This window comes from Equus quagga, chromosome 16 (genome assembly GCF_021613505.1).
Source record: "Equus quagga isolate Etosha38 chromosome 16, UCLA_HA_Equagga_1.0, whole genome shotgun sequence".
Classification (NCBI taxonomy): domain Eukaryota; kingdom Metazoa; phylum Chordata; class Mammalia; order Perissodactyla; family Equidae; genus Equus; species Equus quagga.
This window is the reverse complement of record NC_060282.1, coordinates 37,791,288-37,818,550: the sequence shown is the minus strand read 5'-3', so window position 1 is coordinate 37,818,550 and position 27,263 is coordinate 37,791,288. Positions and strand designations below refer to the sequence as shown.

General features: G+C 36.5%; 1 protein-coding gene across 1 annotated transcript in view; it reads right to left on the bottom strand.

The window, feature by feature from the left end:
- Nucleotides 1-27,263, bottom strand: part of RGS22 (regulator of G protein signaling 22) — a 131,326-nt gene that overhangs the window by 97,272 nt on the left and 6,791 nt on the right. Inside the window, exons 3-5 of the mRNA XM_046642526.1 lie at nt 18,054-18,116; nt 5,497-5,718; nt 94-179 (exon numbers count right to left, since the gene is read on the bottom strand). Coding sequence (XP_046498482.1) covers nt 94-179; nt 5,497-5,718; nt 18,054-18,116 — 371 coding nt within the window. The remainder of the gene's footprint in view (nt 1-93; nt 180-5,496; nt 5,719-18,053; nt 18,117-27,263) is intronic.

The following is a 27,263-nucleotide window of genomic DNA, read 5'->3' as shown; positions in this document are numbered from 1 at the left end:
AGATGTACAGTTTTGTTAAGAAAGTACAGAAAAATGATTTTAGGTGAAAAAAATAGACATTTAAAAATATCTATACTGATAGGCTTACAATACCTGTATTCAAAGTAGCAATCACTTTCCAGAAATGCTGGAAGTCTTTCTTTTTTGATCCACTGAATACCCTGTTCACGACTGAGACACTGTTAGAGGACAAGTGAAAAAGAAAGAGCATCAAAGAAAATCACCTTTTGGGACAACTAAGGCCTAATCAATAGAGCAATAACGACCTCTAGCTAGTACAAGGAGCCCTGCCTATACCTTCTATTTGCACAAGAGAAAGCAAGAACCCTGAGTCACAAATTTGAAGCCACTTCTTGCCTTCTGGTACTTCTCTAATTCTCTCAACAACCCTGCATCAATTATTATCTCCATTTTACAGATTAACAAACTGAATCCAGAAAAGTTAAGTAACTTATTAGAGGAGGAGGTATGAGAAAAAAGTCAGTCAGTCTCAGTATTTTCACATTTATAAAATGGGCTAAAAATAATTGCAAACAGAAAAAGAGCTAACCAGAACACTTGGTAAGGCCACTATGGTCACTGCAGGCCCCTTGGGTAAATACCAGGAGTGCAATTGCTGGATCATATGATAAGTGTGCCTACCCTGGTGGTCTAGTGGTAAAGATTTGGCCTCGGCCCGGGTTTGTTTCCCACACAGGGAGCTACACCACCCATCAGTCAGTTGTCCTACTATGGTGGCTGCATCTTGCTGTGATGCTGAAAGTGATGCCACCACTATTTCAAATACCACCAGGGTCACCTATGGTGGACAGGTTTCAGTAGAGCTTCCAGACTATACAGCCTAGGAAGAAGGACCTGGCCACCCACTTCTTAAAAAAATTGGCCACGAAAACCATATGAACAGCAGTGGAGCATTGTGTTATGTAGCACCAGAAGGTGAGAGGATACAGCAAAAAACACCAGGCAGGGTTCTGCTCTGCTGTACACGGGGTTGCTAGGAATCAGAGTCGACTCAAGGGCACTAACAACAACAAATAATAAGAGTAGGTTTCATTTTGTGACCAAACTGTCTTCCAAAGTGGCTGTACCATTTTGCATCCCACCAGCAATGTGTGAGCTCCCATTGCTCCACATCCTTGCTAGCACTTGGTGGTGTCACTGTTCTGGATCTTGGCCATTCTAATAGGTATGTCGTGGTATCTCTCATTGTTTTAATTTGCATTTCCCTGATGACATATGATGTGGAGCATCTTTTATATGCTTATTTGCCCTCTCTCTATCGTCTTTGGTGAAGTGTCTATTAAGGTCTTTGGTCCATTTTTTAGTTGGGTTGTTTTCTTATTGTTGAGTTTTAAGAGATTTTTTAATATTTTAGATTATAGTCATTTACCAGTTGGGTCTTTTGCAAATATTTTAAGTTTGTGGCTTGTCTTCTAATTCTCTTGATGTTGCCTTTTGCAGAGCAGAAGTTTTTAATTTTAATGAAGTCCAGCTTACCAATGATTTCTTTCATGGATCGTGTCTTTGGTATAGTAGCTAAAAAGTCACCACCACACCTGAAGTCATCTAGGTTTTCTCCTTTATTATCATCTAGGAGTTTTATAGCTTTGTGTTTTACTTTTAGGACTATAATAGACTTTGAGCTAATTTTTGTGAAGGATGTAAGGTCTGTATCTAGATTCATTTTTCTGCAGGTGGATGTCCAGTTGTTCTAGCACCATTTGTTGAGACTATCTTTGCCCCATTGTATTGCCTTTTCTCCGCTGTCAAAGATCAGTTGACTATATCTATGGGGGTCTATTTCTGGGCTCTCTATTCTGTTCCATTGATCTATTTGACTATTCTTTCACCAATACCATACTGTCTTGTTTAGTGTAGCTTTATAATTAGTCTTGAGGTTGGGCAGGATCAGTCCTCCAATTCTTTTGCCTCTCCCCATAAACTTTAGAATCAGTTTGTCAACATCCATAAAATAACTTGCTGGGTTTTGACTTGTATTGCATTGACTCTATAGATGAAGTTGGGAAGAAGTGACATCTTGACATTATTGAGTCTTCCTATCCATGAACATGGAATATCTTCCATTTATTTAGTTCTTCTTTGATTTTGGTCATCAGAATTTTCTAGTTTTCCTCATATAGATCTTGTACATATTTTGTTAGATTTACACCTAAGTATTTCATTTTTTGGGGTGCTAACAGTAGTGCTTATTATTATGGTAGATGGTATTGTTATGATAAATGGTATCGTGTTTTTAATTTCAAATTCCACTTGTTCATTGTTAGTATATAGGAAAGCAATTGACTTTTGTATATTAATCTTGTATCCTACAATCTTGCCATAATTGCTTACTACTTCTAGATTTTTTTTGATTCTTTCAGATCTTCTATATAGATGATCATGTCATCTGTGAACATTTTTATGTCCTCCTTCCCAATCTGTATAACTTTTATTTCCTTTTTTTTGCCTTATTGCATCAGCAAGGACTTCCAATACGATGTTGAAAACAAGTGGTGAGAGTGATATCTTTGCCTTATACCTGTTCCTAGTGGGAAAGCTTGAGTTTCTCACCATTAAGTATGATGTGGGAAGATTTTTAACTATGAATCCAATTTCTTTAATATATTTAGGACCATTCAGATTATCTATATCCTCTTGATTGAGCATTATTAATTTGCATCTTTCAAGGAATACATCCATTTCATTTACATTGTTGAGTTTATGGACATAAAGTTGTTCATAAAATGCCCTTATTTTCCTTTGAATGTCTGTAGCATCTGTAGTGATGTCCCCTCCTTCATTTACGATATTAATCATTTATATACTCTTTCATTTTTTCCTCATCACTCTGGCTAAAAGTTTATCGATTTCATTCCATTTTTTCAAAGAACTAGCCTTTATTTTCCTTGATTTTCTCTCATTTTGCTGTTTTCAATTTCATTTATTATATTCTTTATTTCTTTACTTTGGGCTTAATTTTCTTTTTCTAGTTGCCTAAGATAGAAGCTTAGGCCATTGATTTGAGAACTTTAGTTTTTTCTAATAAGCACTTAATGCTATAAATTTACCTCCAAATACTTATTTAATTGCATTCCACAAATTTTATGTTGTATTTTAATTTTTATTCAATTCAACATAATTTCTGATTTCCCTTGGGACTTACTCTTTAACCTATGGGCTCTTTAGAAGTGTGTTGTTTAATTAATTAAATATTTGGGGATTTTCCAGATATCTTTCTGCTACTTTATAGTTTAATTTTGTTATGATCATAAAACATTTTTTCATGGTTCCAAATCTTTTAAATTTGTTGAAATTTGTTTTATGGCCCAGAACATGGTCCAAATGTACTTGAACAAGAATGTGTACACTGCTGTTGTGGGTTGAAGTGATCTATAAACATCAATCGGATTGACTTGGTTTCTAGTGTTGTTCAGCTCTCCTGTATCTTTATTGATCTTCTGTCTATTTTTCCTATAAATTACTTAGAGAGCAGTGTTTAAGTCTCCAGCCGTAACTGTGGATTTGTCTATTTCCCCTTTCAGTGCTATCAGCTTTCATTTCACATATTCTGAAACTCTGTTGTTAGGTGGGTATGTATTATGGGTTTTTTTGCTTTCTTGGTGAATACCAATTCACCCTTTATCATTATGCAATGTCTCTCTTTATCCATAGCAAGATTTCTTATTCTGAAGTTTTTGTTTTTGTTAGTGCCATTGAGGTGATTCAGACTCCTAGCAACCCTGTGTACAGCAAAGCTGAACCCTGCCCAGTCTTTTTGCAGTGTCTGCTGCTATTCAAAGGGTTTTCATGGCCAATTTTTTCAGAAGTGGGTGGCCGGGTACTTCCTCCTAGTCTGTCTTAGTCTGGAGGCTCTGCTGAAACCTGTCCACCATGGATGACCCTGCTGGTATTTGAAACACCAGTGGCATAGCTTTCAGCATCACAGCAACACACAGCTGCCATAGTATGACAACCAACAGATGAGTGATGTGGTTCCCCAACTGGGAAACAAACCCAGGCAGCAGTGGTGAGAGTGCTCACTTTTAACCACTGGAGCGCCAGTTCTGAAGTCTACTTCGTCTAACATTAATATAGCCACTCCAACTTTCTTTAACTTAGTAACTGCATAGTATATCTTTCCCCATTCTTCTAATTACATGTATTATATTTAAGGTGAACTTCTTACAGACAGAAAATAGTTGGGTCTTTCTGTCATATCCCATCTAACTCTGACTTTTAATTGGGGTGTTTAGTCCATTTAAGTTTAATGTAATTATTTTTGTATATTAATAATGTGCTACTAATTACTGATGTGATTTGTTTAAAATCTACCATCTTGTTTTCTATTTGTTCCATATATTCTTTGTTCCTTTTTTTCTCATTTTCTGTCTATTTTTGGTTTGAGTATATTTTTATTCCTTTTTATCTGCACTATTATTATATTATTTATATCTATTTTTTTAAATTTACATTGTTGCCCTGCTGTTTACAATGCATATATTTAATGAATCATAGTCTACCTTCAAGTCAATCAAATAAGGTCACCTAGTAGATCTTTTTGAGAAACTTGCATCAAAACACATAACTCAAGTTAAGAAGTTCCTAAATAGCTTTCGTTTAACAATAAAGAAATAGGCTATAAAGACCTCCATGAAATAAAAAATTTCTATTCACTAAAGGAAGTGAATAAACCAATAAATATCAGTCACACCTAGTAAAAGAATTTTTTTAACAATTTAGGTACTACTATACAGTTCAGAATATATTTCCTTGTTTTAACTTCAAAACAATTCTGTAATATAGTTATCATTACTATTTTTATTTTTAGCACTTATAAAAAGATTTATAAATACTATTATTATTATTAATGCATTTAATTTGATGGACATAAGAAAGATAGAAACATAGCTGAATTCAGTAAAAGAAGAATTGAAGAAAATTCAGGCTGGAGAAGAGTTATGTCTTAAGCATTATACCTATTTCAGCCTAGTCAGTTGAAGAGTCAATATCAGAACCCAGGTTTTTTTTACCTCATACTAAGGAGACAAAATCCAGAAGTTGAGGTTTGAATTTAAGACCAGGGAGGTGAGAGCCACACAACGTAACTTGGGGTCAGAAATCTCAATTCCCAGCTACTTGATAAGATGGAACCCAAATGAAATACATTCACTGTATACCCACATTTTCTAGAACACATCTAAACATAAAGGATAGACATATTTATACTGCCCCAAATTAACCTGATATTCTAAATATTCAAAGTAAATTGTGCAAACCTTCTCATATTCATAATTAAACATCAACAAAACTGCTAGACTAAAACAACCATTTGATACGAATAAGGTGATACAGCAACTAACAAATACTATGTCTAAGCACAATTAAAATTTAATAAGTATAGCTACATTTCAGAAAGGGAAGCTCAAGGAACCTCACGTTCATCTCACTAACACTTTATCTATCTAGCAAGACATAAACCCAAATATACTTTCTCACCATAATATTGTAGTTGACATTAATGGTCTCATCTTCATAGGGGGCATTCATTTGAATAGGTTTAACATCATTCTTTCCTTTCCTTACAACATCATAGATGGGATTTCGAGGTTGCTGGTTTTGCAGAATTTTTTTCAGTTGCTTTTCCAGAAGTTGTGGAGCATTGTTAACTACTTCAAAAACTCCATAATCCACATTAAATCTAATTGCCTTTGAAAAGGTCTGTAAAATAAATTTGTGGAAATACATCTTAAAATTTTTAAAAACCAGAAATTCACTGTTCCAAGAAGACTTGATACTGACATATATGCATATATACCCATACAAAGTTTTGTGTTCTTAATCATTACCTCTTTCCTTTTAGGAGTTTGGAAATCTCTTGACTACAGGTAAGGTAACGCACTGAATTCTTCCTGCCCAATGTACTTAAACCATGAGATAAGTGTCAGCATATGTTATGGCAGAAATTCCCTTTGCATAAACATCTAACCTCTTTGCTTCTTTGGAATTGGAAAGAAATACACACCTTGTCTCTATGAAGCAATGCTATCCTCTTAGAAGGGGGTGGATACTCGGGAAGAATGAGTAAAGCAAGAAGAAATAACACTCTTGTTATCTCTTTCATACCCAGGAACCATAAAAGCTAAAGTCTCCCTTGCCCAAAAGGAGAAAATTGAGTACAATGTGTTATTCATTTAAGACTATTTCAACACCATTCCTCTCATTGTGACCAAACAAAAAAAAAAATAAAGAGTGAAAGACAATAAGATTTCTGAGATTTTTCATTAATTACTAAATGCTGCCAACTTTTACTTAAAGTCAGTCAGTTAATATACAACAGTCAGGAATCTTGAGTTTGAATAGCCAGCTTGCCAATTAGCAGCTCTGGGACTTTGGGTAAATCATTGAACATGTTTGGAGGCTTCAAGTGCATAACAAGTAAATGGTGGATTGACTGTGTCTTTTCCCATTTTGCCCTCCAAACCTAGAATCAGGTCCCTTTTTCAGAATATTAATTTATTTTAGGATACCTTCAGTGAACTGCCTCCTCATGCAGATTAATTTACATATTTTTAGCCAGGAGGTAGAAGACATTAAACTCCCCTAGGGAGAGCATTAATTCTTTCAAGTTTTACTAAGACATTGCTAGATGTACTATACTTAAAATTTAATAAATGGCAGAATATCATAAAATTAGTTAGAAATATGTATGTGTATATGTATATATACTCATATGTGTGTGTGTGTATATAAACATATATATGCCATGTGAGATAATATCACATCTCTGAAGTCTGACTGTCTCCCCTTCTAAGGAGTTTAAAGTGTACGGACAATAGAGTTCAATGTGAATGTCAGTTCACAGTCCAAAAAGCCTTAGGGGTAAGATTTCCCCTCAAAATGAAAAGTATAGCTCAATGAATAAGTAACAATGATTAGCAGTAAATTGTGTATAAAGTTTCCACAATAAATATATTTCATTGGTTGTCCAATGCATCTGTCTTTCAAAAACAGGATTCAAAGAGGCACCACTCACCTAAATGTCAAATATTATCTCTGAATCATACTATCACTAAACAAATAAGTAAGTCTGCTGATATCAGAAACAGATTAATCTGGTTGGGAAAAGGAACTGAATTAAATTTGGTAGAGAGTGGACATCAAATATTAACTAGGGTGGGGTAAATGAAGCCTTATAATGTGAAAGACCATCTGGAAAAGATTTCTTCTTGTTCTGAGTATCCATAGAACAAGAGAACAAGCTTGACCTTTATTTATTATTTCCTTTCTTTTTTCTGCCTCCTAACCTCACACCTAGTAGCCAGAGGAGCACAAGCTGTGATAGTCCAAAGCAAAGAATGCCAATTAGTTCTACAGACAAATAAAATATTTCCTACTAATCAAGTAAAAAATGCTCAAGTAAAAAGATTGAGGGACTGGGGCCGGCCTGGTGGCACAGCAGTTAAGTGCGCACATTCCGCTTCGGCAGCCCGGGGTTCACCGGTTCGGATACTAGGTGCAGACATGGCATTCCTTGGCCCACATATAAAGTAGAGGAAGATGGGCATGGATGTTAGCTCAGGGCCAGTCTTCCTCAGCGAAAAGAGGAGGATTGGCAGCAGTTAGCTCAGGGTTAATCTTCCTCAAAAAAAAAAAAAAACACACAAAATATTGAGGGACTGTGATACTCTGAGACTTCAGTAGCCAATCTTAAACTAGCAGTAAATAGTTAAGGTATAGTTGGTAGAAATAACAGGCGTGATAAGAACTACTGTTTACTGAACATCTACCACATGCCAGGCATGTGACGGACACTTTAAATGCACTATCTTGAATCTTTCCACATTACTGAGAAAGCTCTTTACAGAAAATGGACACTCAGGATGGTTAAGTGATGGCCCATGGACTCAGAACTATAATGTGCTAGATCAGGGCTATAAAAACAAGTCTGTCTGGTCCCAATGACAGCACGTTTCCCCTTCTTTACTATACTGCCTCACATATGATAAAACTAGCATGTGCTGACCACCTTCTCTATGCCAGGCACTGTGCTAAGTAACAACCTTATGAAGTTAGTGGAGCTAGGATTCAAACCCAAAGTGTTTTGATCCCAAAGCCTGTGTTCTGGTTTTACCAGCAAAGGCACAGAGGCATGGAAGCAGCATGATGTATATGGGTAATTTTAAGCGGTTCAATGCAGTTGGAAAATAACTAGAATAGTTTATATTTGGAATAGTTTAAGGAACAGAGGAAAGACTTGCAATAGATGACGTAGATAAGACCAGATCATGGAAGGCTTTACATGCCATTTTAAGAAGGATAGGCTTATCCTGATCCTCTGGGAAAGAGGGTGGAATAGGAAAATCCTAACTAGGGAAGTAACATAGTCTGATTTATGTTTTAGGAAGATTCTCCTGGTAGCAGTCTGGAGTTTTGCTTGCTGTCTCACGAGTTGGTGAGGTAGACTGTTCACATCCACAAGTAGAGCCATCACCACCCTCTGGGGAGGCTTGCTGTTACCTCAGAGTTACTGCTATCATAACCAGGTTTGGTGAGGTAATTAACTCTCAGGATGGGTTACTGTCCCCATTACACATAGGGGCCAGGGTAGGTTTTAAGGCAGGGAATTAGCAATTGCTTTTATTTTCAATTCACAAAGCAAAACTGCAGCTGAGAAAGATTAAATGATCTCTCCATGGCTTTACAGCAAGGCCCCTAATGAGCTTACTACAGGACTCTGGATTTTTTTTTTTGCTAACGTCTGTTGCCAATCTTTTTTTTTTTTTCTTTTCCCCAAAGGTCCCCAGTACATAGCTGTATATTCTAGTTGTAGGTCCCTCTGGTTGAGCTATGTGGAACACCGCCTCAGCATGGCCTGATGAGCAGTGCCATGTTGGCGCCCAAGATCCGAACCAGCGAAACCCTGGGCCGCCAAAGCGGAGCACACAAACGTAACCACTAGGCCGTGGGGCTGGCCCCAGAACTCCAGATTTATGACTATGAAACTGCTTTAAACTTAGGGTTGACACATAATTTCAGTAGGGCTTGCAGCAGATCCTGTGGAGTGGCTCACTTGGGATCCATTCCAACCTCCTGAAATGCAAAGTCTGGACAACCAAAAACTATATTACCCAGACTCCCTTGTAACTACAGTCTCACATGTGATTTAGGTTCCTGTTATTCATAGGCACTCACGAAAATAGTGGAATTCTGAACCGAGTTAAGTGGGGAAAGAGACAGAGTATATCCATTCTGAGGAAGAAAAGCTGAAGGATGTACACATATGAAAGTGAGGAGAAGAATTGGTCAAAAAGAAGTACTTTACAAAAAAAGAAAGACAAAAAGAAAACCATAATTAATCATGTTTATGATAAAATAACATGAAATATTCCTATATAAAAAAAGAAATGTAGCTATATGACTTGTTAAAATATCTATAACTTTTAAACTTAAGAATTTATTTCCATGGAATTAAAATGGGATGGAGTCTTTGCCAAGGGTAAATAAGCATTTTTCTATATAAAAAGCCATGAGTTGGAGTAGACCTCTGAAGGTCCTTAATAGCACTGTGATTCTAAGTTTATAAAAATGGCAAATAACTGATTCAAAGCTTCTCCCAGTTAACTTATTTTAACAACAAAACTTTTGAATGCCCAAGTGTCAATTATTGTCCTAAGCAAAGAGGATGCAAGATGAACAAAACATTGTTTCTGCCCTTGAAGGAACAAGTATACAGTCATTCATTTTTCTCTATGATGAAGAGTCAATGAAATACTGAAGTAAGTTAAAATTAGTGTAACATGCAAATGCTAAACAGAAAATCTGTCCACAAAGACCACAGTAGTAATACTAGAATATTATATCCAGTTTAGTTACTGTACTTTAAAAGGGATTTGGCTAAACTAGAATCTATCTAGAAAAGGTTAAGCGGAATGACTAAATGGAAGAAATCTTGGGCAAATTACTTTGCTTTCCTGAGATTTACCATATAAAGGGGTTTTAACAAATAATTCTAAGGTGCCTTCCATGTTTGACACTCCATCAGTCCATGATCGTCTCTCCAGGAAAAAAAAGAGTCTATATCTTCTGCTCTTCAATAAGATCACCCAATTCCCCTGTTCCTTTGTTAGTTCATTCATATATTCAACTAGCATTTACTGAATCCTTATTAAATGAGATATCATGATAGATGATATATTGCTCCATTGAGTGAGCCGATTCAGAGCATCCTCCACAAAACCCTAACTGAAATGAACATGACAAAGACCTGGCCTCAGAGTATGCCAATCTAACAAAAGAAAGATATGTAAATACACAGAGACAATAAAGGCTCACCCTACAAAGAGAATAAAGTCTAGTCAGTACATAAGGTGAAATCATATTTAGTCAAAATTATCTCTTGAAACCCTTGAAAACACCCATAAAATACAATGTTGTCCTATCTCTCACGAAGTTGATCAGTCAGTTTTTCCTCTGGCATTAAAATGGGTCACTGATTCTTCAGTTAACGACCAAGTGATGGGCTTGTGTTTAAAGTTAATCTTAAACAGAAATATATGTTTAGCACTAGAATTACTCCAAGCAAGATAATATGACTACACTATGAGAAGAAGGGGGATGAGACCCATTAAGGGAATGACAGATTCTCATCTTCCATCTCACATCCTCTCCATGATGTTCATGAATTGGTATACGTAGGTTTATGCATTAGTACAACAGACAAAACCATCCTTACTCTTTAAATCATCCTCACTGTCTCTGCAGAGTGCGAACAATTCATTTTTAGTAATAATGTGTGTATATTGCAACTCCACTTTAACACATAATAACCACGATAGAAGTGTTTACAAAGTAGAGTGATGGCACAGAAGATCATTAACTATCTTCAGGAAATTAAGGAAGTTTTATAGAGAAAATTGGGTCTTGAAGAATGAATAGACATTCTCATCAAGCAGACAATGGAGAGAAGGGGATTCAGCAAAAGAAATAGCAAGTGGGGGCCAGCCCCATGGCCGAGTGGTTGTGTTCAAACGCTCCATTTCCATGGCCTGGGGTTTTGCCGGTTCGGATCCTGGGCACAGACATGGCACCACTCGTCAGGCCATGCTGAGGCGGCATCCCACATAGTACAACCAGAGGCACTCACAACTAGAATATACAACTATGTACCAGGGGGGCTTTGGGAAGAAGAAGAAAAAGAAATTGCAAGTGCATCAAGACACAGGAACACAAAATAATAGGGCACCTTTGATGAACTGCAAGCAGTTGGACATTGCTGAAGCTTAATATTCAAGGGGAGAATAACAGGATATTAGCTTGGAGAGAAAAGCAGAGGATGAGTTCATCAAGGATTTTCTATTATACGCTATAATTCTCAACTTACTCTCTGGAGTCAGTGGTTCTGAGTGCGATGCCTGAACCAGTGGCATCAGCATCACCTAGGAACTTGCCAGAAATACAAATTTTCAGGCCTCTCCCTATAATCAGAAACTCCAGGGGTGCAGCCGAGTATTCAGCGTTTAACAAGTCCTCAGGTGACTCTCATGCACACTCAAGTTTGAGAATCACTGTTTAGAATGATGCGGAGCCACTGAAGAGTTTTCAGCTGGGGAGAGACAGAATCCAGGTTAAGATAATTTCAAAGCCCACACTCTGCCCATTACTTCATGCCAACTCTCTCGTATCCACATACGTGTAGTGGAGGGGGCTGGCCACCTATATCGTATGCACAGGAGAAAGACCCTGGTCTTTAATTATTACACAAAGTCCTGTTGTCTGCTTAAAAATACACTCTCTCACACATCTAGTCCTGTGTTTTTACCATTTCCAAGCTTATCTATAAAACTCCTAAAATTAGTTTAGTATGTGACAATAAAAGACACATAGGTGGAGGAGATAGAAATGAACAATATAAGAAATCTTTCTCCCAGAAAGCTGACTAGGCTGATTTAGAGAACACTCAGCTTTTACTCATATGACAGGAAAAGTCTTCAGTTTGAGCCTCAAACCCAATCCTCCACAAACTGTTACAGACTGCTCTTTCCCTTACTTAATTTTCTTATTTCGAGGGTATCATTTCCCAAATGTTCTAAAACGAATTGACCTGAAGGTGGTGAAAGCTAACTTTGTAGTACTAGTCATCCATGTGTGAAAAATATTCTCACAGAAAAAGTGCATGAAAATATTTTTACCACAATAAATTGCTGGTTCCACATTTCTTTGAAAAGAAGAGGAAAAAAAAACCTGTGAATAATTAGTGACATGCTTAAACTGCCAGCCCTGCACCACTGAAACTTACCAGGTGCCAATTTAGCTGAATAGTATTTAAATTAAAAACTAATGACTAGATTAATTTAATACATGTTCATCTCTGCTCTGTCTCTCCTAATTGAGCTCCAAAGCTATATTTTAAACATGCATCCTAGTCAGCGAATGAAAAACATCTGACTACTTGAATATAACAAATCAGTTACCAGTAACAACTTCTTTTAATCTAAGTTTTACTGTCATTTTAGATGTTTAACCATAAACTATTTACTGGACATATTCACCAATGGAATGGAAGGAATAAGGTGCCACACAAAATGCATAGAAAATATCCTTGGTTAATAAAATGAGTTATATTAGGTAATTTGAGTACTTTATTGTTTGAGCTACAAGTCTTATCAAAACATCCACAAGAATAAAGGCTGAACTAAGCAGTACCTACAGCTACATCAACACCTTTAAAAACCAATCTTTGAATATTTAAATTTTGGCCTTCATTCCTCTTCATCCCACTCATTCCCCAAATCTATACTCTCTTCCTCTCTCCCCTTACCCAACAATCCATCTAACATATAACTCCTTCATAAGCCTGCAAGAAATTATAATAGTTTACAGATTTTTTAAAAAGTGTGGAGAATCAGTGCAAAAAAAGAAGTTATGGTAAAATTCCAAAGGCACATAGCTAAGCATGGTCTGGCAAACACATGACATACCTATCCTTGCAAAGAGGGTATAGAACAGGCCACCCCTTCGGCTTCTGCAAACCATAAATGTCACAAACATTCTAAACCACCCACAGAGGACCAACCTAAATCTGTATATGGGCTCATCTACTCAATCCCACAACAGTCACTGAGCATAAAACACATAAAACAAAACCAAAAGAAAAAAAAGTGTTTTCACACTATAGCAAAGAAGAAAACTTAATAAGCAAACACTTGTCCATAAAGAGTTGACAGCAAAAAAAACCTCCCAGACACCAAATGAAAACAGTATCCGAATGTGAACCTGGCACCAGAACAAACAGAATGAAGTTATGAAAGCTAGGATTTGGAAAGTGCCATAATCAGTTATAATAGTGGCAACTGTCCTGGATTCCCCTCATCAAACAATAACATGGAGGCAGGCTACCAGCCATCAATTTCTGGATCTTACAGTGTGTCCCAAGGGTGTAATGGTGTAATGGAAAGAAATAGTGTAGGAGCCAGATAGCCTGATTCCTAGGCCCATTTCTGCCACAATCCAGTTATGAAACCTTGGGCACGTCACTATAAATGTGGAAGTAGTATCAGAAGTCTCAGAAATCTAGATTACCTAAGGGCCCTTTTGGACGGAGAATGTTATATTTCTACACTCTCAGGCTTAGGTTACTGGGTTTTTTGGGGGGTGGAGGGAGCGCAGGTGGTAGAGGAGAGGAGACAGAAGAAAAGATTAGAAGGTTTATTTGTCTATTTCAAGAATATTACATGGAAGATGTGAAAATAAAAACAGAATCATCCTCAAGAAGCTTTGGGAAATACAGAAGAAAGAGACCTATCCTTGGCCACAGGAAATCTACAATTTAGCTCCTGAGATAAGATAAACAGAGAATGAATTAATCAAATTTTCTTTAGTTGGAAAAGTCTAATCTCCCAACCAATACATATGTCCCCTATAAAATATTCCCCAAAATGATTTCCTAACCTATACCTGAATATCTTCAATCACAGGGAGTTTATTCCTTCACAAGCCAGCCCATTCTATTGTTAGAAAACAAACTTTAAATGTCATTCTTCTAGTGAGCGAAAATCAATTTCCTCATAAATGCTGGCCCTGGTTCTGCACTCTAGCTTCATAGAATATGTTACCTCCTCTTCCTCAATCAGATCTTCAAATATTTGGAAAGAGATGCTCTATTCCAACCCTTCTACCTATTCCCTGACCAGGTTCAACACCCACACTTCTTTCAACCCTTCCTCATCTGACGTGGCTTTCAGAGTGTTCATTGGCTAAGTCTCCCCAAGTCTGGTTGGGCAGAGCAGCTCTTAACATGCGGCACCAAGAATGGAAAACAATATCCCAAATGTGGTCTGACAATTCAATCAAATTCAAAAAAGCATTCATTGAGTGCCTTCTATGCTCCAGATTAATATTTTTCTTGATCTTAACTTCTGTTAATGCACTTTAAAAATACATTAGATTTGTTTGTTTTACTCCATCTCAGATTATCATGATAAAAATGAGACCAGATTCTTGTATCCAAATTATCAGCTTATTCCTCTGCTGCCAGTGCTACAGTTATTACCATGTAGTAGGACAAGTTTTTGAGCCATGTGGACATGGGTGAACTCTGTCACTTTCTAGCTAAGTGACCTTAAGCTGAAGAAACACTGGTTCACTTGCAATGTTTCATTCAAGTCTCTGAGAAAAACAATTTTTAAAATTCAAAGCCAATGACAGATTTGTGTGGCACAGAAGATTATCCTCTAAAGTGACAATGATCCACCAATCAAGTTAAAGAGTGACTGCCCCTCATGTTTCAGGAATGAAAGATGAGACGGTCTAGTTAGTAAAGGAAAAGGAAAGAGAAGCACTAATTCTGTGTCAGGCACTTAATATACATTACCTCATTTCACAACAATCTTGTAAAACAATTATATCATTTTCACAGAGGAAGAAATCAAGGAATTAAGTAATCAAGGAATATGTCTAAGATCACATGGGGAACAAGTGGAGGAGCTGAGCTCAATGGCAGTTCCGTCTCACTCCTATTACTAACTAACCATTACCCTGGGAGATGAGCATAGGAAGAATACTGTGCGGTCAAGGTGGGTAGGGGTGGGTCAGAGGAGGCAGGAAAGAGTGTAAAGGGTGACACAAGAAGTACGAAGCTAGAGATAGAGCTAGAAGGGGCAGGCTGAGGCCAAATTACAAAGGGTCTTGAATTCCATACGAAGGAATCTGGACTTCAGTCTACAGGCTATTAACAGTCAATCCCTACTGGCTATGGGTAGTGAACCCATTCAAATATTTGAAAACTAACTTCACAGATAATGATAAGGGCTTTGGAGACAAATAAAGCAGCCTAAGTGGAGCATGTGTTGGGTGTACTGTTTTAGATAGGGCTGGAAGGGAAGGCTTTCTAAACAGAAGTGATTTAAATCAGGGAGAAAGTGATACAAGTGTCTTGGGGGAAGCATTCCAGGCTGAAAGGCCCTGAATACACTGGCGTATTCATGCTTAAGAAACATAAAGAAGGCTAGTTAAGCTGGAAAAGAATTAACAAGGAGAAGAGGCACAGGAAATAAAGACCAAAAGAGATCTTTATCTGGCAAGAGCCAGATCATATAGCATTTTAGATTTTATTCTGAGTGTCATGAGAAGTCACTAAACACTGTTTTGAGCAGGAAATAACATGGTTCAATTTATTATTATTATTATTATTATACTCTATTGAAATCATAATAAATTAAATTTATGGTTCCCTAAAATACCAGTCCATAATTATCCAAGAAAAAAGATTAATCTGCCACACTAATTCTCAGTAAACCATGCTGGCTTCTAATTCTTAGCTAAGTGCTCATAAACCAAACATTACTAATCTGTTCTAGAATCTTGCCAGGAACTTAGGTTGAAAAATCCATCATCCCATCTCCTTCCTGCCCCCAAATTCTTTTTGGAAACCTGTGACATTTCCCCTTTTCCCATCTTGTGGCATGAAGCATGGTTAGTTAACAGGCAGACTGTGTGGTACCAAATGTAGATGCAAAGGGGCTTAAAAACAGAAAGAGACAGAGAAAGAATGTGAAAGCAGAAGGATCTGGACACAGAAAGAGGGGAGAAGCCGCCCAGGCGGCCAGCCTGGGACATATGAAAGGGTCAAAGTGTAGGTGTCTGCTGGGGTGGTATGAATACATGACTGCATAGACAGAGTTCAACAGAAATCACACTCTGTCATTTCACCCAAGCCTGAAATAAAACACAAAAATAGTAACATCTCTTCTGACTGGATGACAGGACTATGACTGAATTTTTCTTAACATTTTAAGCAAATTTTCTCTATTGTTATATTACTTTCATAAATTAAAATAAATTTTTTTAAAAAAGAAATTTAGGCAGGGAATTTATTTTCTGGAGCAAGTAAAACTCAAGATAATCACAAATCTTGAGGCAATGAAATGTCAATCTTGAGAAATTGAAATCAGATCCAACATAGGGATTTTTCTTTTTAAAATGTCACAAAAGTATACTTTTTTTGGAGAAAGAATGGAAACTGTAGAGCCTAGAGGAAAGACTACATAATCTGGAAGAACAAAATTCTGAAAATGTTGTGATGCTGCTGGGTTTTTTAACAGTATACAATTGCATGATGAAAGTTGAAGAGTCAGACACACAAGAAGCCTCCGCGCCCCGGGTATCTGGTCATGTTGCTCAGGCCTGTTGCTGGAAAGGAGAGGGTAGCTTGGTGTCCCAACCTAACCAGAGACCTAGCTGTGCCAGATGGAGGAGAGAGCACAAATTCTTTTGGAAAAAAAGAAAATATCACAAAACAACAAACATTCATGCATAGATACACACATATATACAAGAACTAATCTAGGCAAGAAAGTACTTCTAGTACTTTCCCTTCAAAAGACATTTTTCAGGTTTAGGCTTTAAGAGATTTCACATTTTATGGTCCACTCCCTTTAAAATTACTTGTGACTTTTATATTCCAAATTTTTCCTTGTAAATATGTTAATTAAAAAGTTTTAAGGGGACAGGCCGGTGGTGTGGTAGTTAAGTTCACGCATTCCGCTTTGGCGGTCTGAGGGTTCACAGGTTCGGATCCCAAGCATGGACCTACCACCAGCCTTTGTCAGGCCACTCCGTGGTGGCATCCCACATAAAACAGAGGAAGACTGGCACAGATGTTAGCTCAGTGACAATCTTCCTCACAAAAAAAAAAGAGAAAAGTTTTCATAACAATAACAAAAACCTTATCTTTCTTTTATCTGACATTCCTGATTAACTTTATTTAATACAACAATGTAAGTGCTTTTATGTGCCCCCATTTCACTTTTCCCAAATTCCTCAATACTTACTATTGTTCATTGCTAAGACTGAAAATCTATTATTTGGCATCCACCTATGTCTTATTTACTATTGATATAAAACTCTAGTTGACTTAACACAAATTCCACTTTAATATTTGTCCAAGAGGAAAACAATAACTGCCTAGAGGCAAGAAATTTAGTTTCTTAATTTTTTTAATATTCTGTCCTTACCACCTCTGTTCAAAGCCTGAAATGGTGCTAAATACAACTGTATGAGATTTTGTACAGAATGCTTTTGATGGATAGAAAAATTCCAGCTTTCTTTTTTTTTCCTTTTGTTTATTTTTTTTAAAGTTGTGGGTTTTTTTGAGGGAGACTAGCCCTGAGCTAACATCCGTGCCCATCTTCCTCTACTTTATACGTGGGAAGCCTACCACGGCAAGGCTTACCAAGTGGTGCCATGTCCACACCTGGAATTCGAACCGGTGAATCCCAGGCCGCCAAAGCGTAACATGTGCACTTAACCACTGTGCCACGGGGCCAGCCCCTAAAATTTTTTTATTGTGGTATAACTGACCCAGCTTTCTTCAGTAAGAATAATTCCTAAATATGATTCAAACCCAAATGATTAACTCCACAAAAAGACACAAACTTTACCTCAATGCTTTAACATTTAAAAAAATATTATCCCTGATAAATTTCTTACGAGATAATCCAGTGATTACAATAGTTTGCTTTGATAATATATTCCATAGAACATAATAATACACTCACTGGAAGGCTTAGGAATTCATTAAAGTAGTCCACAAGGAAATCATCTGTTGCCAAAGAATCTTCCTGCAAAAATACAAAACACAATATTATGCTTATGCAAAGATGTTTTAAAACATGCCAATATTATTCTCTAAATCTTCTATCAACAGATTACAACAGAAGTCTTCAAATCTGTGTTAGTCAACAGTGAATCTTCACTATAAACAGAAGACAGTTCTACAATCTCTAGAAAGAAGAAATAAGAAAATAGAGTGCAGCATACTCTTAAAAGACCTTGCTACTGTCCTTAGCTGGAAAACAGAACACATGAAAAATACAGCACAACACTGAAATGAAACATCAACCAAAAAAATACTACACATGGTATATTTCCCACTGACATATCAAAATACACATATATTCATAAAAATAAAGGCAGAATCAATAAAGACAGAACCAGTGTTTGGCGTTAAAATGAAATTCAGAATGTAAATTTCTTAAATTGCCTAATGGAAGTGACAGGCTAAGTAAAGAGAATAGTCTACAGCCTCCCCCTCAGAATGAGATAGCTTTGGTAGTCTGGGTCCTGCTTAACTTTTGCGTGAAGAAACTTTGACAATGCATGTGTTCTAAGCATAAAGATTGTATACATTTTTTCCATAACTATCTCATCCACCAATATAGTCACTTCTAAAGTTGGTAAAATTGGAAAGCCACTGCCAAGAACAAATTCTCTCTTCCAAATAAAACACCTTATTTTATTAGTAATTGTTTCCATTGTATCAAAAGCACATCATGGCATACTCTGTTGTACAGTACATGTGTTTATTTTGTTATTCATAATTATATTTCAATTTTGCAAATCTAACATGAAAGTTGACAATATGACACAATGCTATTATTTCCATATGGGTGACTATTTTCTTCTTATATCGGCCAACTTTTGAAAATTTATTGAGGGATAGTATTAAAGTATAAGGAAGATACTACAGTATATTAACATCTACTTTGGAAAACAGATCTTCAGGGTAAGTTCTTTAAGTAATTGCTGTATCAGAATAGAGTTATGAAGTCACTTATAATTTTTATATCAAGAAAATTACAAAAAATCTGAACTTACGAAAACAACAAACTAAGGATTTAGTTTACTAAAAATCTCAACTGATTAAAACAACAACAATAACAAACTTAGACTCTCACAAATCTACTACCTTCATAGTAGTGCCTTAGTAACATATTCTCAAACAAAGTGCTGATTGGCAAAGGTCTAATCAAGCAGAACCAGGCAGTTAACATTTGGTAGAGGCTATAAGGCTAAAAACCTTTCAAATTTTACCTTTCAAAGTTACTTTAATTTTCTGGACTTTATTTAGTGAACTATCCAGCTTTCTCCTAACTATTAGGAGAAATTAACTGAACTCAACAAATGTTTTTGGTATCTCCTGGGCAGAAGGCATTGTGCTACAATAAGGGTGGCTAAATTTTGCACTACTGGGCTCATGATCCTAAATGCACAGATGGGAAGGGTGAGTATTTTAAATTAATGACATAGTGGAATACAGTCCCTAGTTAGTTTTTCTAAAATAGGCATTTTATTTTTAATTTTTAGCTATAAAACAGAATTTGTACTTTATAGAGTCAGATGGACCTAAATATTGCCTTAGAATTTGGCCACCCACCTTGCCAGAAATTTCTAGATAAACCTCAGATTCATATATTCATTTCCAGATGCTTCATGCTTCTAAGAGACTCTGGATTCAATGCTTTCTAAACTATCTGTGATGAAGTACCTGTTTTGTTTCGTTTTTTTCCCTAATCCATTTCAGACAGATAACTTTGGTAAAATACAATAAGAATGAATTACTAGAAAATGAAATAAAAGATATACATAATACAAAACCAATTTTTCACTATTAGATTCAATAGATATAAACATACTCTGCCAAATTACCATAAAGTTTCTGCTCGTTTTCTCTCAATTTCTGATCTCATCTCGGCACGGACGCTGAGAGTCTCAGGCACACCAGTCCGCAGAGCCTGATCAAGTAGCACCCCCTTGATGAGCAGTTTGTTTCAGCTCCCTCTGTCCCCGAGACTGAACCACACTGAGAGAGCATTTCCTTGGCCTTCTGTCACATCCTCAAGTTTGCACTTAGAACCATGGAAACTTAAAGTATTATTCAAATACATCAAAATGTGTATGTCTTTTCTGAAATTGTATCTTAATTTGTACCAATATTAAACATCAGCGCTTCCGCTCATATCAGGGCAGCTCTGCAATGGAAATAAGTGTAGCTTCCAAGTGCCATCTGCTCAATCCCCTCGTTGCACTTTAATGGGAAAGACAGCACTTCTCTAAATAAACGAGCACATTTTCCCACTGCAGTTTCTAGTTCAATATGTTCAGATATCTTTTCGCATCAGTAACAAAGTCTTGTGAGCCAATGAGGATCTGATACACCCTTTATTCTCAAAGGCCTTTAATTAAAAAAATATTTTTTTTAATAAGGCCTTGATCTGGAGAAGCAGCTCGGTTACTCTCAATAAGTTTCCACAATCTAGTTACATGGCTGTATTAAAACGAACTAAGTCTCCAGATCCATGTTTAATATCTTCCAAATAATCGATAAACTGGTTAGTGGTACAATCAAGCAGAAAGTTGAGTTACCATCAATTCCTCCATTATATTATTCCATGAACCTGACAAAATTTGCAGTACATATTCTCTGCTGAATGATGCAATGGAAGGTAGGAACATTTTTTCTGAATTAAATACACTCTTGAAACCTGTTTTTTCATCTATTACAGGTGTGCCATCTGTGAAAGTGAAGTCAGCTTTTCCATTTTCAGTCCAAACTTCTCATATTTCTTCATGAAAGAGGGTTAAGCAGCATGGTTTATATGTGCTTGCTAATTATGGTAGGTAAAAAATTTTTTGCTTAAAAAATTATTTTACTGTACCCTCAAATTAGATAAACTACAATTTCTTCACAATGCTAAGAAGACCATATAAAGAAGGAAGAGGAAATAAGATAAATCCAGACAAAAACCATAGTCCAAGAAAGAATATAATACTATAAGAAAATTATAATATAAACTGTTTTCTCCCAAAAGAAGGGAAAGATATTATCTGGTAATATCCTCCTGGTAGGAAGAATCAGAAGAGATTCAAATGGGGGAAATGGCATTTGAAATGCATTTCAAGTAACTTCAAATTCTATATTTAGAAAAAAACACATGAGAGGCAATAATGCAGAGTATACAGAGAAATGCGTGAGCAAAGAGAGTGGAAAGCAAAACATAATAAAGGTGATCACAGTTAGCTAATGGCAGAAGTAGAAAAACAATCCAAATTTCCAACTTCCTTTCAACACATTCAGACATTAAACCAAAGCCATTCATCTAACTTCCAATGCAGAATTCTAAACTGACACACTTTAGATTGGGAATTGATCAGAAGATAGGATAGACCATATTTCCAAAATTATACCTATCAGGATGAATCTATTTTTGCTTATTCTTCCTAAGATACATTAAATTCTTCTTTTCTCCTTTCTAAACAAGCCACTCACTAGACCAGAGCTTCCCATCAGGTGCGCAATGATCCGTAGTGGTGTGCAGACAATGGAATTCAATGGGTCAAGTGAAAGTGGACCTCTTCAGCCCACAAGGCAACCAGGCACAGCCAGGATTGGCTGAAGCTCCCAGGATGGTGATCTCTGGTTGTGGGTAACCTTGTTTGTGACTCTTTGAATCCAACTCCCTCTCCTGGAGATGGTGATTTACGGGCCACATCCCACACCACTGCTCCTCTGTAAGGCACTGAGCACAGCTGAGGAGTTGCTCAAGCCCCTGGAAATGGATTTATTAACCAGCTGCAGAGCATACCACTGCCCCATGAAGCTGCTGGAGGAGTTTCTGTTTGAGATGTCCAAGACAGTGCTTAGCCAAACGTGCTAACAGCTTGGAGGAAAGGAGGAGGGCAGATTCTGGAAGGCTACAGATAATAGCCCCTAAATCTGTTCCTTCACATGTATCAGTTATCTCTGTCTGCTAGCAACAGAGGGATCCTTACAGTAGTATCCAAGCTAGATACAAAGTGATCATTTGAAAAATGTATGTACATACTGCAATATAGAGTTTCATCTTTATTTTGAAATACTTGATATAAAACATTTTATTGATTTCCAAATCTGTCCTAAGATTTTCTTTTTTTTTTTTAAGATTGGCACCTGAGCTGTTGCCAATCTTTCTTTTTTTCCCCCTGCTTTTTTTTTTTTCCTTCCCAAATCCCCCCAGTATATAGTTGTATATTTTTTAAGTTGTGGTCCTTCTAGTTGTGGCAAATGGGACACCGCCCCAACATGGCCTGATGAGTGGTGCCATGTCCACGCCTAGGATCCGAACCCGGGGCCGCTGAAGCAGAGCACATGAACTTAACCACTCGGCCACCGGGCCGGCCCCTGTCCTAAGAAATTTTAACATTATATTTGTTACATTTTAACTTCAATTTCAAATCTTGCAAAGTTTGAATGGCTGTGAAAAATAGTCTAAAATTTTTTAACACCTATTAGGTGATATAGTTTCTCACCAACAGAGACTATTCAAGAATTTTAAGATATCACCATTAAAAAGTCTTGATTAAGAATTGCACATAGGGGCCGGCCCCGTAGCCGGGTGGTTGAGTTCATGCATTCCGCTTCGCCAGCCCAGGGTTGCACTCGTTTGGATCCTGGGTGTGGACATGGCACCACTCATCAAGTGACCCTGAACATGGAGTCCCACATGGCACAACCAGAAGGACCTACAACTAGAATATACAACTATGTACTGGAGGGCTTTGGGGAGAAGAAGAAAAGGGAGAAAAAAAGGAGAAGATTGGCAATAGATGTTAGCTCAGATGCCGATCTTTAAAAAAATAACAAATAAATAAATAAAAAATAAAGAATTGCATATAGTCATTTCAAGCACAAAACCTGATACTAAAAAGTTATGTATATCCAAAAAGGAAATTAAGAAAATAATTCCACTTACAATGGCAATAAAAAGAATAACTTAACCAAGGAGGCCAAGACTTGTACACTGAAAACTATAAAACACTGCTGAAAGACATTGTAGAAGACATAAATAAAGTGAAAAACATACTATGTTCACAAACTGGAAGAAAATATTGTTAAGATGACAATATTACCCAAAGCAATCTACAGATTTAATATAATCTCCATCAAAATCCCAAGGCCTTTTTTTTTTTGCAGAAATAGAAAAACACATCCTAAAATTCATATGGAATCTCAAGGATCTTGAAAAGCCAAAACAATCTTGAAAAAGAAGAAAGTTGGAGGACTCACACATCTTGATTTTAAAACTTACTACAAAATGACAGTAATCAAAACAGTGTTGAACTGGCATAAAGACAGACATGTAGACCATTGGAACAGAATAGAGAGTCCAGAAATAAATCCTCTCATATACAGTCAATTGATTTTCAACAAGGGTGGCAAGGCCATTTAGTGGGGAAAGGACACTCTTTTTAAAATGGGGCTAAGAAAACTGAATATCTACATGAAAAAGAATGAAGCTGTACCCTTACTTTATACCATTTATATAAATTAACTCAAAATGAATCAAAGACCTAAATGTAAGAGCTAAAACTACAAAATACTTAGAAGAAAACATAAGGATAAAGCTTCATGACCTTGGATTTCACAAGGGATTGTTAGATATGACATCAAAAGCATAAGAAAAAAATAAACTGAACTTTATGAACATTAAAAACTTCTGTGCATCAAAGGACCCTATTAAGAAAATGAAAAGACAACCTACAGAATGTGAGAAAATATTTGCAAATCATATTTCTGATAAGGGTTTAATATCTAGAATATATGAAGAACTCTAGAACCTCAGCAAAAAGAAGATAATGGGAAAGGACTTAAATAGGCATTTTGTTAAAGAACATTTACTTATGTTCAATAAGCACACGAAAAGATGCTCAACATCACTAGCAACAAGAGAAATGCAAATCAAAACCACAATGAGATATGACTTCACGTCTATGAGGATGGCTACAATTTAAAAAAAAAAGGAAAATAACAAGCGCTGGTAAGGATGTGGAGAAATTAGAACAATTGTACATTGCTGGCAGGAATGTGAAATGGTGCAGCCATTGTGGAACACAGTATGGCAGTTCCTCCATAAATTAAACATATAATTACTATATGATCCAGCAATTCTGTTTCTGGGTATATACCTAAAAGAACTGAAAGCAAGGACTTGAACAGGTATTTGTATACCTGTATTTACAGCAAAATTCACAATAGCCAAAACATGGAAACAATCCAAATGTCCATTGACATATGAAAGGATAAACAAAATATGGTATATACATACAATGTAATACTATTCAGCCTTAAAAAGGCATGAAATTCTGATACCTGCAACAACATGGATGATCCTTGAAAACGTTATGCTAAATGACATAGATCAGACACAAAGGACAAATATTGTATGATACCACTTATACGAGGGATGAAGAACAGTCAAATCTACAAAGACAGAAAGTAGAATAATGATAACCAGAGGGAGGGGGAGGAGGAGAGGAGTTATTGTTTAATGAGTACAGGGTTTCAGTTTGCGATGATGAAAAAGTTCTGGAGATGGTAGTGGTGATGGTTGAACAACAATGTGAATGTGCTTAATGCCACTAAATCACACACTTAAAAATGGTTAAAATGGTAAATTTAATTTTATGTATATTTTACCACAATAAAAAGAAAAGTATGTACACACCAGAATCATGAAACAACATGGAGGGATCTCAAAAACATTATGCTAAGAAAAAGCAGTCTTACACAAAAGAAAACCAACTGTATGATTCCATTTATATGAAGCTAAATCTATAATCTATTGTTACTAACCTATGGTGAAAAACAGGACAGTAGTTGTCTTTGGAAAATGAGGGCAAGATTCAACTGAAGCAGCATGAAGGGACTTTCTATTATGAAAATGTTCTATATATTGATGGAGGTCTGGATTACACAGGTGTATATATTTGTCAAAATTCATCAAATGGTACACCTAAAATTTTTTCATTTCACTGTGCATAAATTTTACATCAACAAAAGAATCATAAACTAATACTGAATACTGAATAGTTTATGATAGAAATGCTGAAATGTTTAGGGGTGATGTGTATCATATCAATATCTGCAACTTACTCTGAAAAGCAAAAAAATAAAATGGATTGATGGATGGATGACACAACAGCCAGAAGGACAGAAACAAGAAAAAGCAAAAGTTGCAAAATGTTAATAATTGTGAAATCTTGGTGGTAGGTATACAGGTATTCACTATACAATTCTTTTAACTTTCTTATATGTTTAAATTTTTCATAATAAAATATTGCAGGGGGGCTTATGTACAAGAAAACACTATCAAGTTTCTTCGCACCTTATGGACAGCTTTCTTAGCCTCCTGTGTACTAAGTGACAGATCCCAAACTACTATCACTGACTCTAGAATAAATCCTTGATCACCTGATCATCTTCTGACCACCACCCTAGGATCCTATTCACTTAGGGTCAGACCCATGGGACCTCTGTTTCACCCTCCTCAATCCTCCTCAGGTTTGATGACAAACCTCATTTTTCCAACCCCTCCTCACCCACATGGCATTATGGGTCAGTCTCCTAACCACACGTCAATTAATACAAGAAGTCTACCTGTCTCCCAACCCCCAATCCTTTTCTACCACAAAAAGGGCTTACGATTAAAGCAATTTGGCTCCTGCCAAGCTGTTTATTCTCATCTCATACTACCACGCTCCAGTCATAGCAATTTTTTTATAGTTCTGTACCTTTGCACATGTTGATTATTCTACCTGGGAAATCTTTTCTCCCCTTATTCACCTACCCATCCTTTTTCTTCTCCAAAAAGGTGTAGTAGTGGTCATCTATGTTTTCCCTAACATAATCTTTGACACTTCATACTATAATTATTTGTTTACAAGTTTCACCCACTGGATTGTGAACTTCTAGAGGAAAAAGACTGTTTCTTACTCATTTTTTAAATTCCCAATGTCCTTAGATAATAGATGCTTACAAAGCTTTTGTTGAATGAATGCTTGAATGATTATGCTGAGGACATGAAACCTGAAGAGAAAAGACTGATGGCCTAACACAGACTCTAATAAAACAAACTAATAAAATAAAAAGGAGAGAGATTGCCAAAAGATGAAAACAGTCAGAAAAAGAGAACACAAGGTGAAACAACCTCCACAAAGTGGCTTTTTGAAAGTATATCTTGCTCAAAGACCTAAAGGTGAGACCTGAAACCATAAGGCTTCTAGAAGAAAACGTAGGCGGTACACTCTTTGACATCAGTATTAAAAGGATCTTTTCGGACACCATGTCTTCTCAGAGAAGAGAAACAATAGAAAGAATGGGACTTCATCAGGCTAAAGAGCTTCTTCAAGGCAAATGAAAACAGGATTGAAACAAAAAAACAACCCACTAACTGGGAAAAAATATTTGCAAGGCATATATCTGACAAAGCTTAATATCCATAATACATAAAGAACTCACACAACTCAACAACAAAAAATCAAACAACCTGATCAAAAAATGGGCTGGAGACATGAACAGACATTTCTCCAAAGAAGATATACAGATGGCCAATAGGCACATGAAAAGATGTTCATCATCGCTGTGCATCAGGGAAATTCAAATCAAAACTACACTAAGATATCACCTTACACCCATTAGAATGACAAAAATAACTAAAACTAATAGTAAAAAATGTTGGAGAGGTTGTGGAGAAAAAGGAACTCATACACTGCTGGTGGGAATGCAAACTGGTGCAGCCACTATGGAAAACAGTATGGAGATTCCTCAAAAAATTAAAAATAGAACTACCATACGATCCAGCCATTCCACTACTGGGTATCTATCCAAAGAGCTTGAAGTCAGCAATTCCAAAAGCCCTATGCACCCCAATGTTCATTGCAGCATTATTTACAATAGCCAAGATATGGAAGCAACCTAAGTGCCCATCAACAGATGAATGGATAAAGAAGATGTGGTATATATTTACAATGGAATACTACTCAGCTGTAAAACAGAACAAAAGCATTCCATTTGCAATAATATGGATGGACCTTGAGGGAATTATGCTAAGTGAAATAAGCCAGTTAGAGAAGGACAATCTCTGTATGACTCCACTCATATAAGGAATTTA